Below are 20,876 nucleotides of genomic sequence, written 5' to 3'. Positions count from 1 at the left end.
GGTTTCAAGACCAAATTAAAAGTGCATCTGTTAATTAAGAAATGAAAGCAAATGTTTTGGGGACAACATATAACTCTCTAGTATATATGCATTATATATTGCCATTGCCAAAATACTTTAGTAAATAATCCATCACTAGCAACAGCTGATAGCTATTGACCTTATCAGATTTCTTTATTTTAAATAATGTAAGGCTAATCACTGTTTACTATAGTATATAGTTGCACTGTTGTGTTGCTGGCAATTGTAAGATTATGATGTGTAACTGTTTCATTATGTGGTTGTGTTGGTGGTGATTATTGATCCCTGGTTGTGGTCAAGTCATATCTATTGCTACCTGCAATATTATTATTGTGCTGTTCTACATTTGCTCCTTAATGCGCCCTGGTGTTGGTTGACTTATGACTAGCCCTCCTACCTCCTAATCAAATAGTTAAATAAATATTAAAACCACTATTTTAGCCATGACAGCTCATCAAGTGTTAACCTTATCGTATCATAATTCATTGAAAGACAGCACCCCAGAAGAAGTAGAATGTAAGTTGACTTTGGGAGGGGGCACACCCCTTACTCCCCCCTCCCAACTTGAATATAAGAACTACTATGACTCATTAACACTGGGGAAAAAAGAATATTTTTATGAGTTACTGTTTCCATGAAGTGAAACCACAATGACTTGTGATGCTCCCCAGATATTTGCTTGTACTTCATGCAAATTATTTTGTCTCACAGTTCTTTTGTACTTGACTTGTAAGATGTCTGCCAGTAAAATGATAAAGTGGAACATCTGTGCAATACAGCCAGAGGTATAACTAATGTGAGCTTAAGGGAGTGGTTGTCCCAAGCCCAAGCTGTTAGGGCCATAATGGACAGTTGCTGATGGGGTGTGACTGCAGTATGAGCATTCAGTTAAGTAGCTGGTGATACTGCAGATTCCTAAACTGATACTGATACTGCATTTATGCTTCAGTTAGGAGCGCCACATGTCAGTAACTTAATAAATGTAGCATGGGCTTGCTACAGTTACTGACACTGAAATTAGACATTTTTTGGTCCTCAACTTTGGTAGTGCCAGTCCGTGGATCTGTCTGTGTTACAAAATGACCTACCTATATGGCTCTGACATCAGCTTTATCGCACTCAACGTCTGCACTAGTTTTTATCAAGTTAACAATTTGAATACCAGGTAGATAGACTTAACTAGTTCACCCTATTCAACCATAACACAAGCAGTCAGGACAAGGATAAAGGAAAAGGCAATGTGATTAGATAGTTTAGAGTAGCCAGTCAAACAGCAGTTATTTAGATGGGAGAAAACAGAAGAAATACATCTGGACAGAGGGCATATATGAAAATCACAAAGACTGTAACGAGGTCAGGACCAAGCCACAGGCCATATAGTTCTGGGGCATATACACTAACCACTGGGGTATTTAGAGGATGAACACACGACATGGATTCAGAATTTGGGGATGTTTCTTGTCAACAAACATTACTAATTACTTTGTAAGCTGGGTGTGTGGGTGTGCAGAGATATTAGATAATAGATACTAAACATTATTTTTTAGGAAGCATACGAGATATTTTCGAACATCCTCTAACCAGATTTCAAAAACATCATTTACTAGTTTTCATCATATATGTGCTTGTAGCTAAATAAACCATGAGTCAAGATATGAAATCATACATTCACCATTAGATAACTGTTGCAATAGCCTAAGACATTAGGTTTATATCCTACCAAAGATATGAGAAGTCAGCCAGCTTATTAAAGCTTAGACACCTTCCATTTGACCAGTCTGTTAAGAGCTTGTGTAGAGCTACATAGGAGAGACAGTTAGAATGCCAAAAACTTGAGTTCTTTTACTGCTGAAGTGTGTTCTTTCTGTAGGCTTTGTGGTACAGCCAGTCAGCTAGTAATCCTTCAAGGTTAGGCAGATGAGTCCTGTGCTGGAAAAAAACCTTCCATTACTTTGTTTTATTAAATAAAACTTTATTTCTGTGAAATATTGTATTTTAAGCTAGGAGAGTTAATTTTCTTTGACTGTTGCTTCTTGTCAGGCGATTTTTATTTATAAATGCTGTATATGTTGCAGATTTGTAAGGGCAGAACTTTGTGCTGTTTGGGACCATAGGTGAGTTTTATTACCTCAAAACCACTTTTTCTTCCTATCAGCTTTACTGACTCTTCCGTGCTTCACATCCTGATTCAAGGCTTCTTTTTTAGGTGAGCCCATGCCACAGTTCGCAGTCTCATTGGTTCTTCCTTCACCTGTCCACAAGAAAAAGAGTTTTTGGATGGTAGGATGGCTCCTTCTCTGCCTCTGCCACTGATGAGTTACTGCTGTGGATGGACTTGGTTCCTTGGACTTCCCATCGTTTTCCACCTTGTCACTCTGGGGTAGCACCTACTACTACTACTAAGGACCAAGAGCTAGACACATCCTCTGTGGCTGCAGGGATGCCCTCTTTGGGCAAGTGAGAACTACTCTTCTCAGTCTTTGTGGAAGGGGGGGGGTGAAGGTCTGTTGCATAGCCAAGAAAGGCTGCTTGATAACTGGGATAGTGTGCCTGCCTTGGCTTGGGATTTTCCAGGGAGAGAAAAGAAAAAATTAAAAACATAGCTTTTCCTTTGTTAGTTTCAGTGGACACAGAAGACTTGCTATTTATTAGGGGACTAATTTTTGCTTTTAATTTTGCAAATATCTCCGTTGATAGGAAAAGAGTTCTTTTTCTTTTCTGCTCTGATTTCAGACCGAACAAGGGATTGGAGGCAAATGTGTTTCATTGTTTTTTTTTTACAACCTAAAGATTCTAATTCTGAGGAAGTTTTTGTTACATATTTGCCTCTGGAAGAGTAGACCTATCTTATTCTGAGACATTAAAATGAAAGATGTTTTTCAGTGGGAACAAAATAACACTCCTGTTTTCCAGAAACTGTGTTATGATTTGTTACAGATGAATATCCCACAGCCTGCAGCTGTTTTTATCTGCTCTAAAAATGTTTTCCCGATAGTTATCCACCTTCTGCTAGACAATCTGGTTGTAATAGGTACATCAGATTCATAAATATCTGTTTTATAACCCTAAACACTTCAGTGATTTCCTTATCTAAAACTGCTACTGCTAGATAGATTGATAATGCTAATCCCTCTCCCTCTGCCAAGTATGAGAATGCTTTTTGAAAAATTTGGGAAGAAAGTTTATTTTTCTGCCACTTTAACATTCAGACTTTTTAAACTGACAGTCTCCCATGTTTAAAGTTTTTGCTTCTGTCTTTTGAGAACATTAACAAGTTAACTGTTAATCTTCACTCTTCAGAGGTGAAGAATTCTTTGAATGCTTCTATTTTATCTGCTTCTCATGTAATCTTACATTCTATAAACTGTTGTCATGATGCTGCTGACACTATCTCCAAAGTTGCTGCTGCTTCTGGGTGGGTCTTGAGAAGATTTGCTTGGTTCCATTCTTAAAGTTTTCTACCAGAAGATGTTAAAATTGAGATTTTAAATTTTCCCCTGGACAAGGAAGTTCTGTTTGGCTCTTCTGCAGCTGAGATTTTTTTCTTTCCTCCTTAGATCTCTTTTTCAAAAAGCATTTTAAACAGCAAGTTATCAGCAAACGGGAGTTTAAAAAGCAATGGAAAGGAGGCTCCAAAAAAAAAAAAAAAAAAAAAGGAAATCCTCTCAAACTTGGAGTGATTATTTGGCTCTTCAGCACCTCACCCCCCCACCCCAACCCCCCGAGCAATCTCTCTCCCTCTGTCTACCTTAGCCTACATCTCTTCATCTGCGACACCTGATTATTTCAAGCAAATGAATTCTGAAAGTCAAGCAACAGGAGTACAGTTAGCAATAAAAGTCGCTTCTTCCTTTTCAGAGTATTCCTCTTTGTCTAGTAAACCAAATGTCCAGTTTCACTTATAGAGCAAATGTATTCTCAGGATGTTATAGAACCAGTGCCTTCCTACCAGATGTGCAAAGGGTTTTATTCAGGGATTTTTCTGGGAACAATTTAAAAAGGAACTTGGAGCTCTGTGCTAGAACTCTCCTTTCTCAATCTTTTTGTCAAGGTCCCAAAGTTCAAATATTATCGTTTCAGACACTTTTACCTCTTATCTATTTACCAACTTTCATAGTAAAGCTAGACTTACAAAATGTCTTCTGTCACATTCCCATTGGCAAAGATTTCAAATATTTACTACGATTTTTTCTGTATCTGGCTCACACTATCAGTTCTGTGTCTTACCATTTGGACTATGTATTGCTACAAGGGTATTTACAAAAGGTCTGGCTATAGTAATTGCTTATTGTAGACTTCAAGGCATTCACATTTTCCACATTTGGAAGATTATTTTATATTTGCAGTCTCTTTTTCCAACTGAATTCCTTGACAAGTGTCCAGAATTTCCTACTCAGTCTAGGGTTTCAAGTGAACTTACAAAAATCTTTTCTCATTCCTTCACAGAGAACAGTTTTCCTGGGATGTATGTTAGATTCTGCCCTGAGAAGAGTTTTTCTTCCTCTGAACAAGGTAGAGATGTATCAAATATTCTATGTGTGTGTTTCCACTCAAACTCTGCTATGTCCTAAGAAATTTCTCAGGATTTTGGGATATATGGCTTCTTTGATTCTTATAATTCCCTTGGCCAGATTTCACATGAGGGAAATCCAGTCATACGTCAAGTCAGTCTGGACTCAGCACTAACACCCTTTATCTTTTCAGATCCCTGTAGTGAGGTTTGCAAAGGATGTTCTGTGGTGGGTAGAACAGTTCTCTCAAAAAACAGGTGTCCCCACTCTCTCTGTACTGCCTCCTCTTCAGTCTATCACAGTGGATGCTTCAGGCTTTGCATGGCAGTTTGTTTCAAGAGGTGTGAAAGTACAAGTCTGTGTTGCAAACAGGACAGACAAAACCACATAGATGTCAGAGGTGATGATGGTAGTAAATGCTTTGAAAGCCCTAAATCATGTCTTGTCTCCAACTCTGCAAGTTTTTACAGACAACATGCAGCGATGTGGTACATAAACAAACAGGATGGTGCCAGATCTTATTCCCTTTTGCAGATTTGCTGTGATAGCCTGGGAGGTGGCAACTTAGCTCAGTTTAACTCTTCAAGCTTCATACATTCCATCAGAATAAAATATTGTAGCAAACAAGCTAAGCAGAATCAGGAAAAAAAAAACAAAAGGTTGAAAACTGCATCTGGGGATCTTCTAGGAATTGATCCAACTGCGGGGAATGCTTCAGATAGTTTAATATACTCCTGTACTTTCCTTCTCATTTAACAGAAGGTCATAGTGCCCAGACAGCTTCTTAAAATCTCTTACATCCTTACAAGCCTTACATCCCCTCTACATTTCTCCTCTTGGGGAAGATTGGGAGTTGCCCTCCAATGAATCAGCAAGTGTGGGAGGTGAGATAGACAATGGATAGGGCATCTAAGAAAAAAAAAAAGACAGAAGTGGAGCTAAATGTTAGAATCCACAACCTGCCTCAGAAATAACACAGTAAGGTCAGGAAGGTAGGAGACAAGTTGGTAGACCAGTATGGACATGGGTCACAGGGGGCCAGGCCAGTAACAATGATGTCCCAAGGTCGACCAAAAAAAAAAATATTCCTGTTGATAAAATAATGTATGACTACAACACTAAATCACCTTCTCATGAAGCTAGTTTAGTATACTTTGTCCTGTACTTTCCTTTGCATTTAATTTAAGATCATAAAACCCAGAGCACTTCTTAGAATATATGAGATTGCTGTACCTCAGAGTAAGGAAAATGCTCCAAAGTACCACATCAGAGATTTGCTATACTTTTCCTGTGTCTGCATGGTGTGTTTCTGTTTTAAGAGCATCACAACTGCAGTCAACAAAATATCAATGGCACCTCCAGTTTGTATATGTATATATTTATATTCATCTCACTCTCTTTCATAGATATGTATATTATATATATGGATCCATATTGTTGCATTGACATTACAGAAGTTTGCACTTCATATGGATGTAAACATGTGTTCAAAGTACTGTAACTTCAAATAGTACAAAAATAATAAAGATATGTATTCACTCCCCACACCCCCTGCTAAATTATGCATACCAACTCTGAGATCATACTACACTTGGGAAAGAGTAAATTACCCAGTCCCCACTATACTGTGATTTCTGTACAGTACATCAAAGTTGCAGAAATTTGATTGTATGGTCTTGCCCATAAGCAGTTCAAAGTTTCATAACTTCGATGTAACAATATGGACCCATATATAGATACGTGGAGTTGTGTGTTTTTGTGTGCACACACACACACACACACACACACACACACACACACACACACACACACACACACACACACACACACACACACACACACACACACACAGAGTAACTTTACAGTCTTTAATGGGTGTGGAAGGCTGTGGAACTGACTCCTTTGCAGTTCACAGACAGCTGCTTAAATATTTGTGCGTGTGTGTGTGTGTGTGTGCGTATGTGTGTGTGTGTGTGTGTGTACTGATATATGTGTGCTAAATATATTTTCCCCTGCTGCTAATTAATGAGCTAATTAATGAGCTTTAACAAGGTTCCACTGGTGGCAATTTTAACTTTATCATCAACTAGATATTCTCCTTAAAATATTTATGGGACAATTTAATGCAATTAAAATAAACATTTCTATATCTAAATGTTGGATCTAAATAGCTGCCAATAAGTGCCAACAGCAGATATTTGAAATTAAAGTAAAACGCAAACAAAACCGTACATAAAATAATAAATTAGAAAAAAAAAATAAAAGAGAAAAAGCTTCGTACTCTAGAATAGGACAGCACTTGGAAACAAAAGCATTTTCTGAAAATAGCTAAGGGTGGGACTTAGGAAAGTACACTAAGTTATATTTTGCTTTGTTTTGTATTTCTGTGTAGTTCTTTGTATAACAACACTAAACCACTTAGGTTTGGTTATAATCCAGAATTCACCCACTGTAGCATCATCCACCCTGAAAGGAATTCACAGCTGAGGGGGCTGGTTACAGTGAACATGTTTTGCATTGCTTAGTGTGGGTTTGGACAAGGAGAGTAAATAAAAGTACAGATAGCTAATGAAATCTGACCCTACAGTCATCCAAAACCACTCACATCTGATAAGAAGTCTTTTCTTTGCAGTGCAAAAACATGCACAAGTCACAGAATGTTTTAAACTAAAATTGCAACTCCTAGTATATAAAATGATATTAAATACATTGTCTTTGCTTCAAAATTGTCTTAGCCTTGACCCTCGACATGATTTTCAACTAAGAATCTGGTCATACAGTTTCTGTCCACTGTCATATGTAAGTATTAGGTAGCTGCCCTTGCGGGCCATTTTATGCTTAGACAATCTCCCTCTTGGAGCTTGAATTAACCTATCCTAGTTGATGTTAGATTAGCCAAACCCATCCTATGGTCGATAACTGAATGTTAACCTTACTGAGAATAACTGGGATTATGTCATAGATAATTTGAGGTGACCTGTGCATGGGATAAAGCATTTAGGAGCTGCCTCTGTCCATTAGTAGCACAGGGGGTAGTTGTGGGGTAAATCATGTATTACCCATCCATAGATGCAAGTTGCACTTGGATATGGACAGGGATGAGCTTTGTCTTTTGTCTGTTCCAGAGTAGTGGCATCCACTGCAAGATATACCTGTCTAACCATTCTGTTGATGTTGCAGAAGATGGTTGGATCCCTGGACTGAGTATTTCTGATACCTTTTGATTTGCTGATGTACAGTAGGTCCGTCAATACTGGGTCAGAGGATGCCTTGTATGCCAGACAAAAGTCACCTCTTAATAGTCTGTAGGATAGTGAAAGGGCTTTGAGTTGGTCTGTGCAGGACATATTGTTTAGGCATTGTATCATTTTAATAAGGTATCTTTGTGGGGTGTTCTAATTGTTGCATGTGTCTGGACAGATACATGCCAAAGACGGCATTATAATCTGTATTTGAATTATGAGACCTGAGTAAAAGGGGGTAATTACATCCCCTAGATCTAGACACAATCCCTATGTTTAGAAGTTGTACAATATAGAAGGACTTTCTTACAACAATAGACACATGTTGGTCAAATGTTAGATCACTGTCCGCATAAGTTCCCAAATCCCAAACAACTGGGTCAACTCTTAGAGGAGTATTGTCAGTGTGGTAGTTCCCTGGGATAGATTATTTCCCAAAAGCATACTGTTGTGCATTTTTTTGGCATTTAGTTTTAATCTGTGATTCTGGCAATAGTTATTTGTTTGGGTCAAACCTTCGTACAGGATGGCTTGCTCATATGGGGATTCATTGACTGCTTTCAGCTAGCAGTCATCTGCAAACTTAGCCAGAGCCCTTTGGTATTGGCTTTTACTTAAGAGATGTATATACCAAATAGGATGGGTCCCAGCACAGATCTCTCTGGGACTCTACAGGTGACTGGTCTCTGTGGCAGTAGTTTTCCCTGTTTTGATCTCTACATCCTATTTCTGAGCCAGTTGGCAATCCAGCAGGTGATTTAGGGTTTTATTCACAGTTTATTTAGCTTTTGTATTATGCCTGAGTTGGGGGATTGTGTCAAAGGCTTTGGCTTGGTTGAGGTACGTAATGGGTACTGTTTTACCTTCATACATTGCTTTGGTGACCTTCTCAAAAAAAGTTCACCAGATTGAGTAAGCATGACCTGCCCTTGACAAGTGTAAACAGGTCCAGTGTTTTGAGGTTCCCTATGTGCTAATTGATTAGTTCAGTAATAAGTGTTTCCATGGCTTTACATATGAAGCTGGTCAACTTGAGGGTGTGTAATTGCCTGGGTCTGTGAAAGTTCCACCTTATGCAGGGGAATGACTGTAGCTGTTCTCCCTTTGTTTGGTACAAAGCTTATAGGGCGGCTGAAGGCGGAGGTGAAACAGTGTTGTTAGGGCAGTGGCTAAATTGTGCTTCATGCTATTTAAGATACATCCAGGAATATTGGCAGGACTTGTCGATGCAGTATTTTTAGCTTTTGATAAAGCTTTTAGGATTTGTCTTGTGTGATACCTGGAGACCTGGAGACAATCAGTTTCAGGTATATCTTGTAAGATGGATGGAGGGAAGAGGGGTAATGCTTGAGCTAATTTAAAAGCAGAAGGTTTGCTATATCTTCAGCCTCAGTGTAGGTAACATTGTTCATAGTCAGCTCAGTACATTGCTGCATTATCCTTCTGAAATTACAAACATAACTAAAAACATCCTTGTGATTGTCTTTGGCTTGGATGACTATTCAAACTTGGCTTTGGTTGATTTTATTAAGCTCCTGAGTTGTATGTTTATTCCAGTGACAAGAACTGTATCATTCTGGGAATTACTCTTTTTACTTTTGGTCAAAATTATTTTCCTTTTATTGTAAAGCCTGTTGATATTATGGTTCCATCGTGTGTTTTTATTTCTGGGGTTTGCCCTGCATTCATTTCTAAAGGGTACAGCTACATTTGTGCAGCTATTTACATGCTGGTATAGTGTGCTGGTGTACATTTCTCCTTATTCAGCATAATTAACTGGGTTTGAAGCTTACCATTGTATCACATTGGATTAGTTTTTCTTAGAGAAAATTCTAAAGGTCCTTTTTTGAGTGGAAGGGAAATCTGGTTTCAATTTTATTTCAAAGGAGACAACTTTATGGTCAGACTGAACAAGTGTCGAAGATATGCAAGGGATGGTGTAAGATACCTCTGTATTAGTAAAGACAAGATCCAAGATGTTGTACCATCTGGTTGGTACTCTGACTTTATTTCAGGGTGTTTGTATCTGCAGAGTCCAGGAATTTCTGTGTTTATGCACTAGTGATGGCGTAGGTTTCCCAGTTTATAGCTGGATAGTTTGGATCACCTAGGAAATAGTATCAGGCTTAATACTGAGTGATTCCAGTTCATGTAGATATGCATAATGGATTTCCTGTGTCATAAAGGACATTCTGTAGCCAGCTAATATATGGTACAGGACCTTTCTGATTGTTATTTGATCATGAAGAAGCCCTAGTGCATTATTTCCCTTTAGCAGCCTTGATACAAACCTTTTTTGGATGAAGATTGAGACACCTCCACCTTTTTTTTCCCTACTGTGCAGTAGATGGTCTAAATGTGTGGAAGGCATTACAGCTGGAGTGCTCTCTGCAGTGTTTAACTTAGAAACCTGATTCTTTTGAGGTACCTAAATAATGACTCGCCAAAAATGTATACTGTGTGTCTTTTCATCACTGCTTTTTAGGGACCAACCCTGTATGAACATCTGCTTTTTAGGAAACTACATATAAATAAGATAGGGGTCAGGCATGTGCAAGAGTTAAAAGCTCTTAAGGTTTGTCTTTATTCATTGACTTTGCTGAAACAAATAATGGGGTAATTAATGCCATAAAGTACAGTTAGCTGAATATAAAAAAATCACACAAAATATTCTGTAATTACACCTTTTATTGTGCCCTTCCGGAATATATGACATGAGTGATATGTAGGATATGTGGAGGAAAGATTTTTTCCTGCATGCAGTTCTGGCATTTCCTTTTTATCCATTCTTTTAGAGTAGTTTTTGCTGTTAATTGTGATGTAGCATTTTCTTTCAGTAAATGATAAAGTCTAGTGTTTAAAAAAACAGTATTTTCATTAGACCTTTTAATTCTAAAATTTTGTAATAGGTCCTTCAAAATGTAGTATATAAAACATTTGTGTATTCAGTATAGATAAGCATGCTTTTACATCACACACGGCTCACAGATTTAAGTTGTATTGTTATGGAAGTAGCAAAGGAAAGTCAGCTGTACACTATGTATTTTGTCCAGTTTTAATACTTTTCCTAATGGATGTTGCACAGAGGATCATTTTTGGGTCTGCAGTCATAACTACTGTATTACGTTTTTAGTCATGGATGCCAAGAAATTCATCTCAAGAGGTGAATCTTGGCATCCGTGCAGAAAATTATGCACTGAATATGATTGGAGACCTGATCATAATTCTTTGTAGAGCATGGACCTTCATTTGTTCTGAGTACTAGTTGTTGTTGTTTGTCTTTTCGGCTTTTCCCGGTTAGGGGTCGCCGCAGTGGAACTCCGGTCCGCTAATGATTGGCAGTAGATTTTTTTTATGGTGCCGAGTTGCCAGCCTGATGCCCAACCTTCAGCGAAGGCACGCCCATTCAGGCATGTCTTTCGGAGGCCACTCGACCACGGGGAGGACATGCAGACTCCACACAGAAGGCACTCCAGCCATGAATCGAACAGGAGAACCTCTTGCTGTGAGGCAACAACACTGCCGTTGTACCACTGCGGCTAGTAGTTACAAAAAAAAATGCAAAGTATTTTCCAACTTTCAAAGACATGAAGAACTTAGCGAGTGCTATCAGAGTAACACATTTTATGTTAGGGAAAGAAAGCCAGGCTAGACTCTCTACTCCTTGGGAAAGTGACCTTATCTGAACTTGGTGTCTTTCCCTGGGTGCAGGGCACCCTATGGGGAGTTGTATGCTTGGAGCTGGGAGCCATCAAGCCTGTGGTGGTTTATTCATGTTTCCTAGCTGTGAGAGTGTCTAGTACAATGATGTTAAGATGTTGCAGTCCCTGTGTTATTTTACATGTCTTTTGAAGTTCCTAGTCTCCAACAGAGTTTGCACAAGCAGTGGTTCTCCAAACCCACTCAGGAATGGAGGGCTAGCCATTGGCCACTTCATCCTATCCACCTTGACCAGTCCTACTTACCTGCATTTACAGTAATATCTCAGTCCATTCCTGAACTTGGATCATCAGAGGTACAGATGGGCACTCTGCTCCATCAGGCCAGCTTCAGTACTGCCAAATGTCGTTCCATTCTGTGTATTCTGCACCTGCTCTCACAAGTGCTTAGGATTACTTGGTTTATATGCTTTCAGTTGTTTAAGATCATTACTTATGATCAAGATTTGGTTCAGTGCTGTACAACATCTGCTTTTATGGTAAGTACCTCACTTGATTTTGCTCTCATAAAAATGTTAAATTTATTTATAATACAAATGAATGCCCTAGACTTTGCACAAAGAGCCTTTAGAAACACAAAAAGAAAATCAAAGTAAATAATTATCACTTTTTCTCTCTTTGCAGAAGAAGAACTAGCATTGGATAACAGTTTGGACAAAGATTTACGAGCATACCACAAAGTCTGTTGGGAATCAGAGTTTATCCCAGTAGCCAGCCAACTTCTGACTAGAGTTCAGAGTCATGATACATTGTTGGAGCCCCTGTCTGTTCCTAGTCAGTAAGGGTTTATACTGCTTGTTTTTAGAATGGCACAAGCAATGCAAGTCGGTCTATCTGCCAGCTGCTACATAATGTATACACATTCCTATTTTGGAAGCAATGTGGAATGAGCTGCAATTTTCCTTATTATATAGTTATTTTTATAACTTCATAAATAAAATGGTTTATTGATTTGATATCAAATTTATAAACTAAAAATGGCTGTAATGTAAACAACTTGAAATTATTTCTGAATTTTAATAAAACTTCACTGCACTGAGACAGAATTTCATTTAGTTCAGATACACTAAGTAATATGTTTCTATTATTTAATTTGTAATCTGGAGTAAAAGATTGGTTCAGCACTATCATTGTTGCCGTACTTTGTTCTTCAGTTCAGTTCCAAGCTGGGGATTACTTGTGTGTGCAGGCTGCATGTCCTCCCAGTGTCTTTGTGGACTTTTGCTGGGTGCTTCAGTTTCTTCCTTCATCCCCAAATGCATGTGGTAGGTGAATTGGCTGTCCTTCAGATTTCCTGTAGACGTATGTGTCATGCATTTGTATGAGTTGTGTGTGTGTATCTTGCAGTGAACTGAATTCCCATCCATAAGTTCATAGATTAGTACTAAGCTAACTGCGCTTGTGAGCCATTTTAAGCCTAGCCAATTATCCCTTGTGAGACGCAAACCCTGCACCTTGTGTTTGTAAGGCAAACACCTTAACCATTAGACCACCCTCGCAACAATAACATTTCTGTTTTTAAACCTGGTGAGTGCTGAAACGGACTCCATCTATACTGCAACTGTGAAAAGGAGAGAGTAGGGTATTGGAGACCAAATGAATGAATGAATTTATAATGTGCTGCTGTGGTAGTAAGTATTTAGTCATCTCCAAATAATTCTTTCTTTGGCTTTAAATTCACAACTGACATGAGTACATATACTGGAAGTGCAGAATGGCACAACAAGTCTCACTTATAGGGTTTATCTTGGCATCAGACAAACTTATCCCAGTTGAATACAATAAATCCATGCCCTCATGATGCTTACTTAGTATTACCCATCTGGAGAACTGCATGAGAAAAAGAGATATATTTTCAACATGACCATTATTCTTTCACCCCAGACAGTTAAACACATGCATGCTTCTTTATTCAAGAAAGCAGTCAATCCAAAAATGTTCCGACTTCCTCACAAACATGTTAATTTATTATTCAGTTTGCTCAGTTAATATATACTTCATAATAATTGTATGTTTCTGCTGCATGCTTTCCAGGAAGTAGAGTACTGCATGCTGTCAGGATTTCTCTATCAAAGAAGTAGTCTCTGTTTTATCATAAAGTATTATAACTGATTTAAAAAAATAATAACTTTCTTTGCTAATTGGTAAATTGAACACTTTAAAACATGCACCATAAACATCTCCTTTTTTTTTCAAAACAGGTTTATTGTTTTAACATATAAGAGAAATATCATAACAATTTTATACAAGCAATTAAAAATAGGTATTATTATAATATTCAACAAAACAACTAAAGTATTTACAAAGACATCCACTACAATCAGATCAATTAATTAAACTAAAATACCATGCTATTGAAATTAAAATTTTTTTTAACAAACTTTGTAAATTATCCCATACAATATAATAAGATGTTTTTTAAACATCTCCTTCTGAGGTTCTGTTAAAAGTGAATAAATATTGCTTTGAACAAAGTGGTTAGACCATAGAGTTTTACCCTGTGTAAAATAGTGATCTGTGGAGGATGTGAATTCCCTTCATATGTGGTGCAGTTGGTACGTTATATTTCTTGCCTTTTGCCCTGAATATACAATCAGACTGTGTAGGAATTATTTGCAGTTTCTGCTAATTTGCCTTTCAAACATTGTTCACAAAGGTGCTTTTTATTTCACATGTTTAAAACTACCACTGTTTTTTTTTTTACTTTAATTCCTTTATTACTATTGAAATACCATGCTTTATTTGTATTTATTTACTTGTACAAGATTGTAATAATCTTTGATCCTTCTTTCTGAGAGCTGTACTAATATTTTATTAGCTTGCCCAGTGTTGTTTTATAAGCCAGTTAAATTCTTTCACTTCCTCAGTTGTAATCAGAACTACATTCAAGAAAAAATACTTTTGCCCCATTTCTTGTGTTAAGGTATACAGTAATTATTTTATGAGAACTAACACGATTCATTATGTTCTTTTTTGATGTTTTATATGACTAATAGACATAATGAGAGGAAAAAAAATGGCAATAATTGTACCAGTTATTTCTCAAATTGTAAGAAGAGAAGCATATAATGTTCTATATGAGCAGTTACCGTGTGGAAATGAGAAATCCTTGGTCATTGAGTTACAGTTCTCTAATACTTATTTTTTTTGAATCTGTTGCATTTAAGATGCACTCCTACCAAGATAACCTGGTAAAGTTAATGTATTTCTAGGGAGTGGGCAAAAACAGAACCCAAGTAAGTCAAGCAATTCTGCAGGCAGTGTTGCTCTTTGTCCAGTTATAAATCTGGCATAGTTTCTATAATTATTAAGAAAGGTATGAAATGCAAATGACAACACATTTAACAATTCTCATACCAGGACATGCATAAGTGTACTGTAAGAGTAAACAAAAGATTAATATCACATACCTTTGCAGGGAGCAACCCTCCTGCACTTCCTTTGTCATGAGTGAAATGTGGGTGGTATGCTCTTAATTATTCTCATTTTCAAATTGCTGCAGCTAAGAGAGTTGAGGGAGGCAACATACATTTTAATGTTTGTCTTTTTTTTGTGAGTTGCAGTGATCTTGGAGTGACAATAAGCAGGGAGTTGGGAGCATAGTTTTTAAACATTTATGCACTTTTTTGTGTAATTTTCTTCTTTCTTTAAATTTTGTGCAGTCCTTTGTATGTAGCAATATGATTGTTCTAATGAATTTTGGCAGTTCTGATGTCATGCAAACACTAATAACAATAAAATAAAATTTGACTGCTTTTGCCCACATTGCTGTAATTCATGATGTTGATGTTCACATTTTCATATACTTGAACTCTAAGACCAATATGGGTCTATTGCATTTATTGTGCAAGTATTGTTATTGTTTTCCTTAAAATTCATAAAAGCTAAGTGGAGATTTTGTTCCTGTCATTCTTCTCACCACAAACAAGTAAAGGCATAGATGAGATTTAAAATGCTGGTGGTGGAGGTGGAATACAGAAGTATCTTTGCATTTGTTTTCTTGATAAAAAGCAGTAATCCTTTGTAGTACATGGACCATACTGGATGCACTGAACTCTGAAACGGAGAAAAAGACAAGGTTCTCATGCACCTGTCTGATGTCAAAGAGGTGCATAACACATTTTATTTTGCATGGATTTCAGAGCTTTAATTATGTAGTTTTGAGCAACGTAAACATCAACCACCACAAAACATCGTTACGAAGCTAATGCAGTTTTAAAAGCTGTAAAACACCTTTTGCTGTCACACCAAAATGGCAGACTGAAGTGTTCAATAGCTTTTAAATCTATTAGTCCATCAGAGGTATACTTAGCTTCGGGCCACTGTCTGTGTGGCAGTGCTAAGTGTTTTATGACTTTCAAAGGTGTAAAACACTTCACGCTCTTACACTTTCTTCTTGTAACTAGTACTAATGCATTAGAGCAGCTGAGGCTCTGTATACTACAAATAATTATAATCTCTTCTCTTTTATCAAAACTAAGTAATTATGCCAAGCACACAACAGCCTTCCGTGTTGTGGAGAACCAACTAAAAAAGCAAGTGAGGATATTCACCTGTAAGTTAAGTATATTAAAAATAATAAGGAATTTAGGTAGAAAATAATATCAGAAAAGTGATGACAGTAAAGAAAGAGACACTGGCAAATATCTTCTGCTAGATATGCTCAAGGAAATGCAATACTTCTCACTTTTTCAGAAAATGGAATTAAGAAGATAAGAAAACACTTAAAAATTCCAGATGAAGAGATACCATTCTTCCCTGCTACCACCAAGTTTTCCCACGTCTGGTTCTTGTCATCCATATTCAGTTACTTTAAAGGTTGTTTACTTAGTTGTACTACATATTTACTCACACCTATGTCTTTGTCTGCCATATCTAGTTTTGAATCCTGTCTGACTTGATCTCCACTGCATAAACCAGGAAATAAGTCCAAATACCCATTGCCCTTTTATTTTATTTTTTATTTTTTATTTTACATTTGTTGATTCTCAGCTAGAGCGTCTTCTGTGTGGAGACATGCGTGAATGGGCATACCTTCGTTGAAGGTTGAGCGTCAGGGCCGGCAACTTGGCACGTAAAAATCTACTGCCAATCATTAGCGGACTGGAGTTCCACTGTGGCGACCCCTAACCGGGAAAAGCCAAAAGACACAACATTTTACATTTGTTGACCGGGATAGTCCGACTGGATACATGTCCATTTTCAGTGGAGGACCGGGGAGAAAAGCTCCAAGGTATAACAAATCCAACATAACATGTCACAGATTACAAATAGAATATTTACAGTGATTAGATAAGCAATCAGTATAACAGTTCCTCAGGTTAAAGTTAATCATGAGTGAAAGTCAGATGAAATTACATAGAAGGCTGCATCACAGATTTTACACATTCTAGAGGAGAGTTAACCAGGCTTGATACAGTGACATAGTCAGTTTGTTCCCAGATGGTGTTTGAGTCTAGTTTTAAACTGACCTAGAGAGGAAAGCAAGGTAATATCAGCTGGTAGAGTTCCAAGATCTACCCACAGAGTTTGCGAAGTGAGCATCACAGGCTGAGTTAATTTTACACATCTGAATAAGAGGCCTGTTAGAAGAACACAGCAGTCTATGATTATTATAGAGGGTGACAAGATTTTTAAGTGCAGGGGTGTTGTCAGGGTTATAGATGATTTTACAGGCCATAACCAATTGGTTATATTGGATTAAACTGGGTAGTTTTAGCCACCCAAGCTGGTTTAGATTGATGCAATGATGTGTCCTAAAAGGCAGCCCAGTGGCAAACCTGGCAATGTGGTTATAACAGATTGAGAGTTTAAGGACAGTCTTGTTTACATTAGAGAGTAGAGGGGATGCATACAGAAGAATAGAGAGAAGATGAGATTGAGCTATGGCAACTTTGGCTGGAGGGGTTAGGAAGGCTTTTATTCTGTAAAGTGACCCTAGTTTTTTATTGATGGTTTTGATCGATTGGTTGACATGTAGGTCAAATTTTAGATTGTTATCTATAATGACACCTAATAGTTAAGTAGAGAGGTCAGGGGAGATTATTGTGCCATCATTTGCTTTTATGGAAAAGTTAATGGCAGTAGACCTTCGTGTAGGTAAAAATAACAGCATTTTAGTTTTTTGGGGATTTAGTATCAGATGACGTTCAGAAAGTCAGTTTTCTATTGTGTTAAAGGTGCTCTGTGTAGCTGACCATAACTCTGTTGGGGGTGTGGCTGAGCAAATCAGGGTAGAGTCGTCAGCGTATTGGATACAGCTGACTTTTGGGATGACAGTATTCATATTGTTAGTGAAGATGGAGAACAACAGGGGCCCTAGTATAGAGCCTTGTGGTACTCCAGGTTAAAGAGTTTACTCTGCCAAAGAACAGCCTGCTGTCTACCACTTAGGTAGGATTTAAACCACTGAAGGGCTTTAGTATCTAGACAGAATGTTTGCAGGGTGTGGAATAATAGTTGATCAACCATATCAAATGCCTTGGAAAGGTCCAAGAAGAGGGCTGAGGAAGTATGATTATTGTTTTGATTATGGTTTATGGTGTTGGTGAAGGCTAGTAGGGCTGAGGTAGTGCTGTGGTGAAGTCGGAAGCCATGCTGGGTGTCTGCCATGAGGTGGTTATGGATTAGGTAGTGCATGAATTGTCTCTGAATGCATTTTTCCATAATCTTTGCAAGTGGAGCTACCTCCTTTATGAAGTGGGATTACATAGGATATTTTCAAGATAGTGGGAATTTTAATCTCTACTATGGTTTGATTGATAAGTATTGATGCCGGGTAGGCAAATAGCATCAGCTGATTTTTTAAGGTATTCAGCAGGAGGTTGGTCAGCTGAGAGTGTGGTGGGTTTTAGTTTTCTGATTAGGGTATGGATAAGTGATGTCATGAACGGTTGGAAGCTAAATGAGAGTAGGTTTCTAGGCGTGGTACTTTCTGGGCCAAGGGAGCTAGGAGGTAGTTTGCTGGCTAAGGTTTGAATTGTCTCAGTAAAGAATCTGTTAAAACTATCTGAAACATCCTCTGGGTGTTTATCAGTAGTGGCAGCTGGGATAGGGGTATTAGTTTGTCCAGGGTGTAGTAGATTATTCAAACCTGCCCAAAACTTCTGAGGGTTATTTTGATTTTCTGTCTGTAATTTACAGTAGAATTGTTTATCTTGTAGAATGGATTTTTTAGTTTTGTTTCTAAATTGCCTATATTTAATTTGATCTTGGGAGTCTTTAGTTGAATGCCATAAAGCCCAGGCTTTGATTATAAGGCTAATATTGAGTCTAGTCTCTTTCAAAAGCCATGGTGCAGTTTTTGCCTTTATTGTTTTTGAGCGAACAGGTGCATGCAAATCAAGGATCTCAAGGAATTTATTGTTAAAGTATAGAACTGCTTCATCTAAGGGGAGGATTTTTAGAATAGACCAGTTGCATGATTTTAGTTCCTGTTTGAATTTGGCTGAGGCAAAGGTTTTATTATTTCTAACATTTCTTAATAATGGTTGTTGGGGATTGATGGCTTTGTGCTTAATTATATATGTCAGATGGTGATCGCTTAGACTATCGGGGAGGGTATCAGAGGTGTACAGTTGGGGGTGACTATTAATGAGTACCCAGTCAAGTATGCTTTCCTTTTGGCTGGGTTTACCTACCCTGGTAGGGGTATTAATGATATGTATAAATGCGTGCAAGTTAATATAGGTGGTTAGGGATTCTGATGAACAGCTGGCCCAGTCTATGTTAAAGTCTCAGAGTAGTAGGGTTTCTTGGGGGTAGTGACTAGATATCCAGTGCAGGGTGTCTTCAAGTGTAGCTATATTGTTACCTGGGGGGAATGTATATGCAGATGATATTAATGCATTTACTTTTGTTGAGTTGCAGTTTGGTGGCTAGAATCTCTGCGTTATTAATCTGAGGTGGTTGTATTACATCTGTGGTTACATTCAACTCTCATTTATAAAGTATAGCTACCTCACCACCATTCCTGGAAGCATGGTCCAACCTTTGTATGTTATACCCAGGAGGTAATACTTCATTGTCTGTAGTGTTAGGTTTTAAGCAGGTCTCAGATAAACAGAGAATCTCAGGGAGTGAACAGCAAGGAGTGCATGCAGTTCATGTACCTTGTTATTAATGCCTCTAATATTAAAGTGACAGGTTAGGAGAGAATTAGATGGCCTGTTAATTGTAGGTTTGTAGCTTAGGTTACAGGTAGAGGGGGTGTATGTGTCTGAGGTGGATGGGCCAGGGTTGTGTAACTTTATTAATGTGGCTTTACAATTAGTTCATTCATCTGTTGATGCTGGGAAGATCAGAAGTCAGTGGGTTCTTTAATCACACCATCACACCAAGTGCTCTGATTTATGTTTCAGATTTGTCATATTGCAGCATGAGGGGGATGCTACATTCCTAAGGTACTGTCTTTCAAACAAGATATTAATTGAGTCCCCCATCTGCCTGAATTGGTAGAGCGGCATCACCACTATAATGTACCAAATGTCAGGAATAAAATCTATAACTGAACTTAAATTTAGCAGTTTGAGGAGTGGTTCAGCCAGAGGATAATTAGTACCATTTATTAAACAAGCAGGTATATTGCCAGACCCTATGGAAGAACTATTTTTAGTCTTAAAATTATTTTCCTTTATGATAAGGTGGGGGGCTTTAAGGGATTGAGGGATATGGAATAGACTTCCCATACATGTCAAGGAGAGCACCTCACTGACCCTCTTCAAGAGAAATCTTGATGAGTGGATGGGAAATAGAAAATTCACCCTGGGGATAACTCCAGTGGCTCTACTCGACAGAGGCACTGGGAACTAAGGTCAGGTGGCACAATGCCAGGGTAATCCTATGGCTAGGCATGTAAAGGCCCCATGGTTATTAGCCTAGTACACACCTATGAACATATATATGAATTTTGGAAAGAATTATCGGGGATAAAATTAGTACTGAATTTGTTTGCTAGTATACTGGCATTTTCTATTGGGTCTGAATGGGTGGTGCCATTTTGAATAAATTCACAGCAGTTGGGAATTGTTCCTTAGTTTCCTAATGCTGATGAAGAAAGATGTACAAGTGTCCTTAGCTTCAAAACGTGTCAGGGGCATTTCTCCCCAGGCAGCTGCTGAAAATTGGCTTTGCTCCAAGTCAGACTTTCCTGGTTAAATGATCTGAAGTAGTTACTTCATTTGCTCTGCAACCTGTGGGTATCAGATCCAATCTCGGATCCGAGCCGGCAGCTTTCCAAGCTACAAGATCCGAGCTCCTAGCTCCTCCCCCTACCCATAATCCCCTGCTATGTGCTACATTACCCCAGATCATTTTTGCCACGGCTGAAGCAGCTACGTTTGAAGAGCTCCTTGGCTTTTAGTGAGATTTTTGTGACCAAAAAA

The 20,876-nt window shown here is 38.1% G+C and overlaps 1 protein-coding gene across 3 annotated transcripts in view; it reads left to right on the top strand.

The window, feature by feature from the left end:
• Positions 1-12,623, top strand: part of ARMC2 (armadillo repeat containing 2) — a 1,279,645-nt gene extending 1,267,022 nt beyond the window's left edge. For 2 of the 3 annotated variants that reach the window (XM_044065323.1, XM_044065313.1), the window contains one exon: positions 12,118-12,248. In XM_044065323.1, the coding sequence (XP_043921258.1) occupies positions 12,118-12,139 (22 nt within the window). In that variant the 3' untranslated portion in view covers positions 12,140-12,248. Of the gene's footprint in view, positions 1-12,117 lie in introns of all 3 variants that reach the window. The other variant, XM_044065306.1, reaches the window with a different exon arrangement.
• Positions 12,624-20,876: the final 8,253 nt, after the last annotated feature.

Source organism: Protopterus annectens, chromosome 1.part0, assembly GCF_019279795.1.
Source record: "Protopterus annectens isolate FY-2018-M chromosome 1.part0, PAN1.0, whole genome shotgun sequence".
NCBI classification, from domain to species: Eukaryota; Metazoa; Chordata; order Ceratodontiformes; family Protopteridae; genus Protopterus; species Protopterus annectens.
Note: the sequence above shows the minus strand (reverse complement) of the source record. Positions and strands in the feature narration are given on the sequence as shown.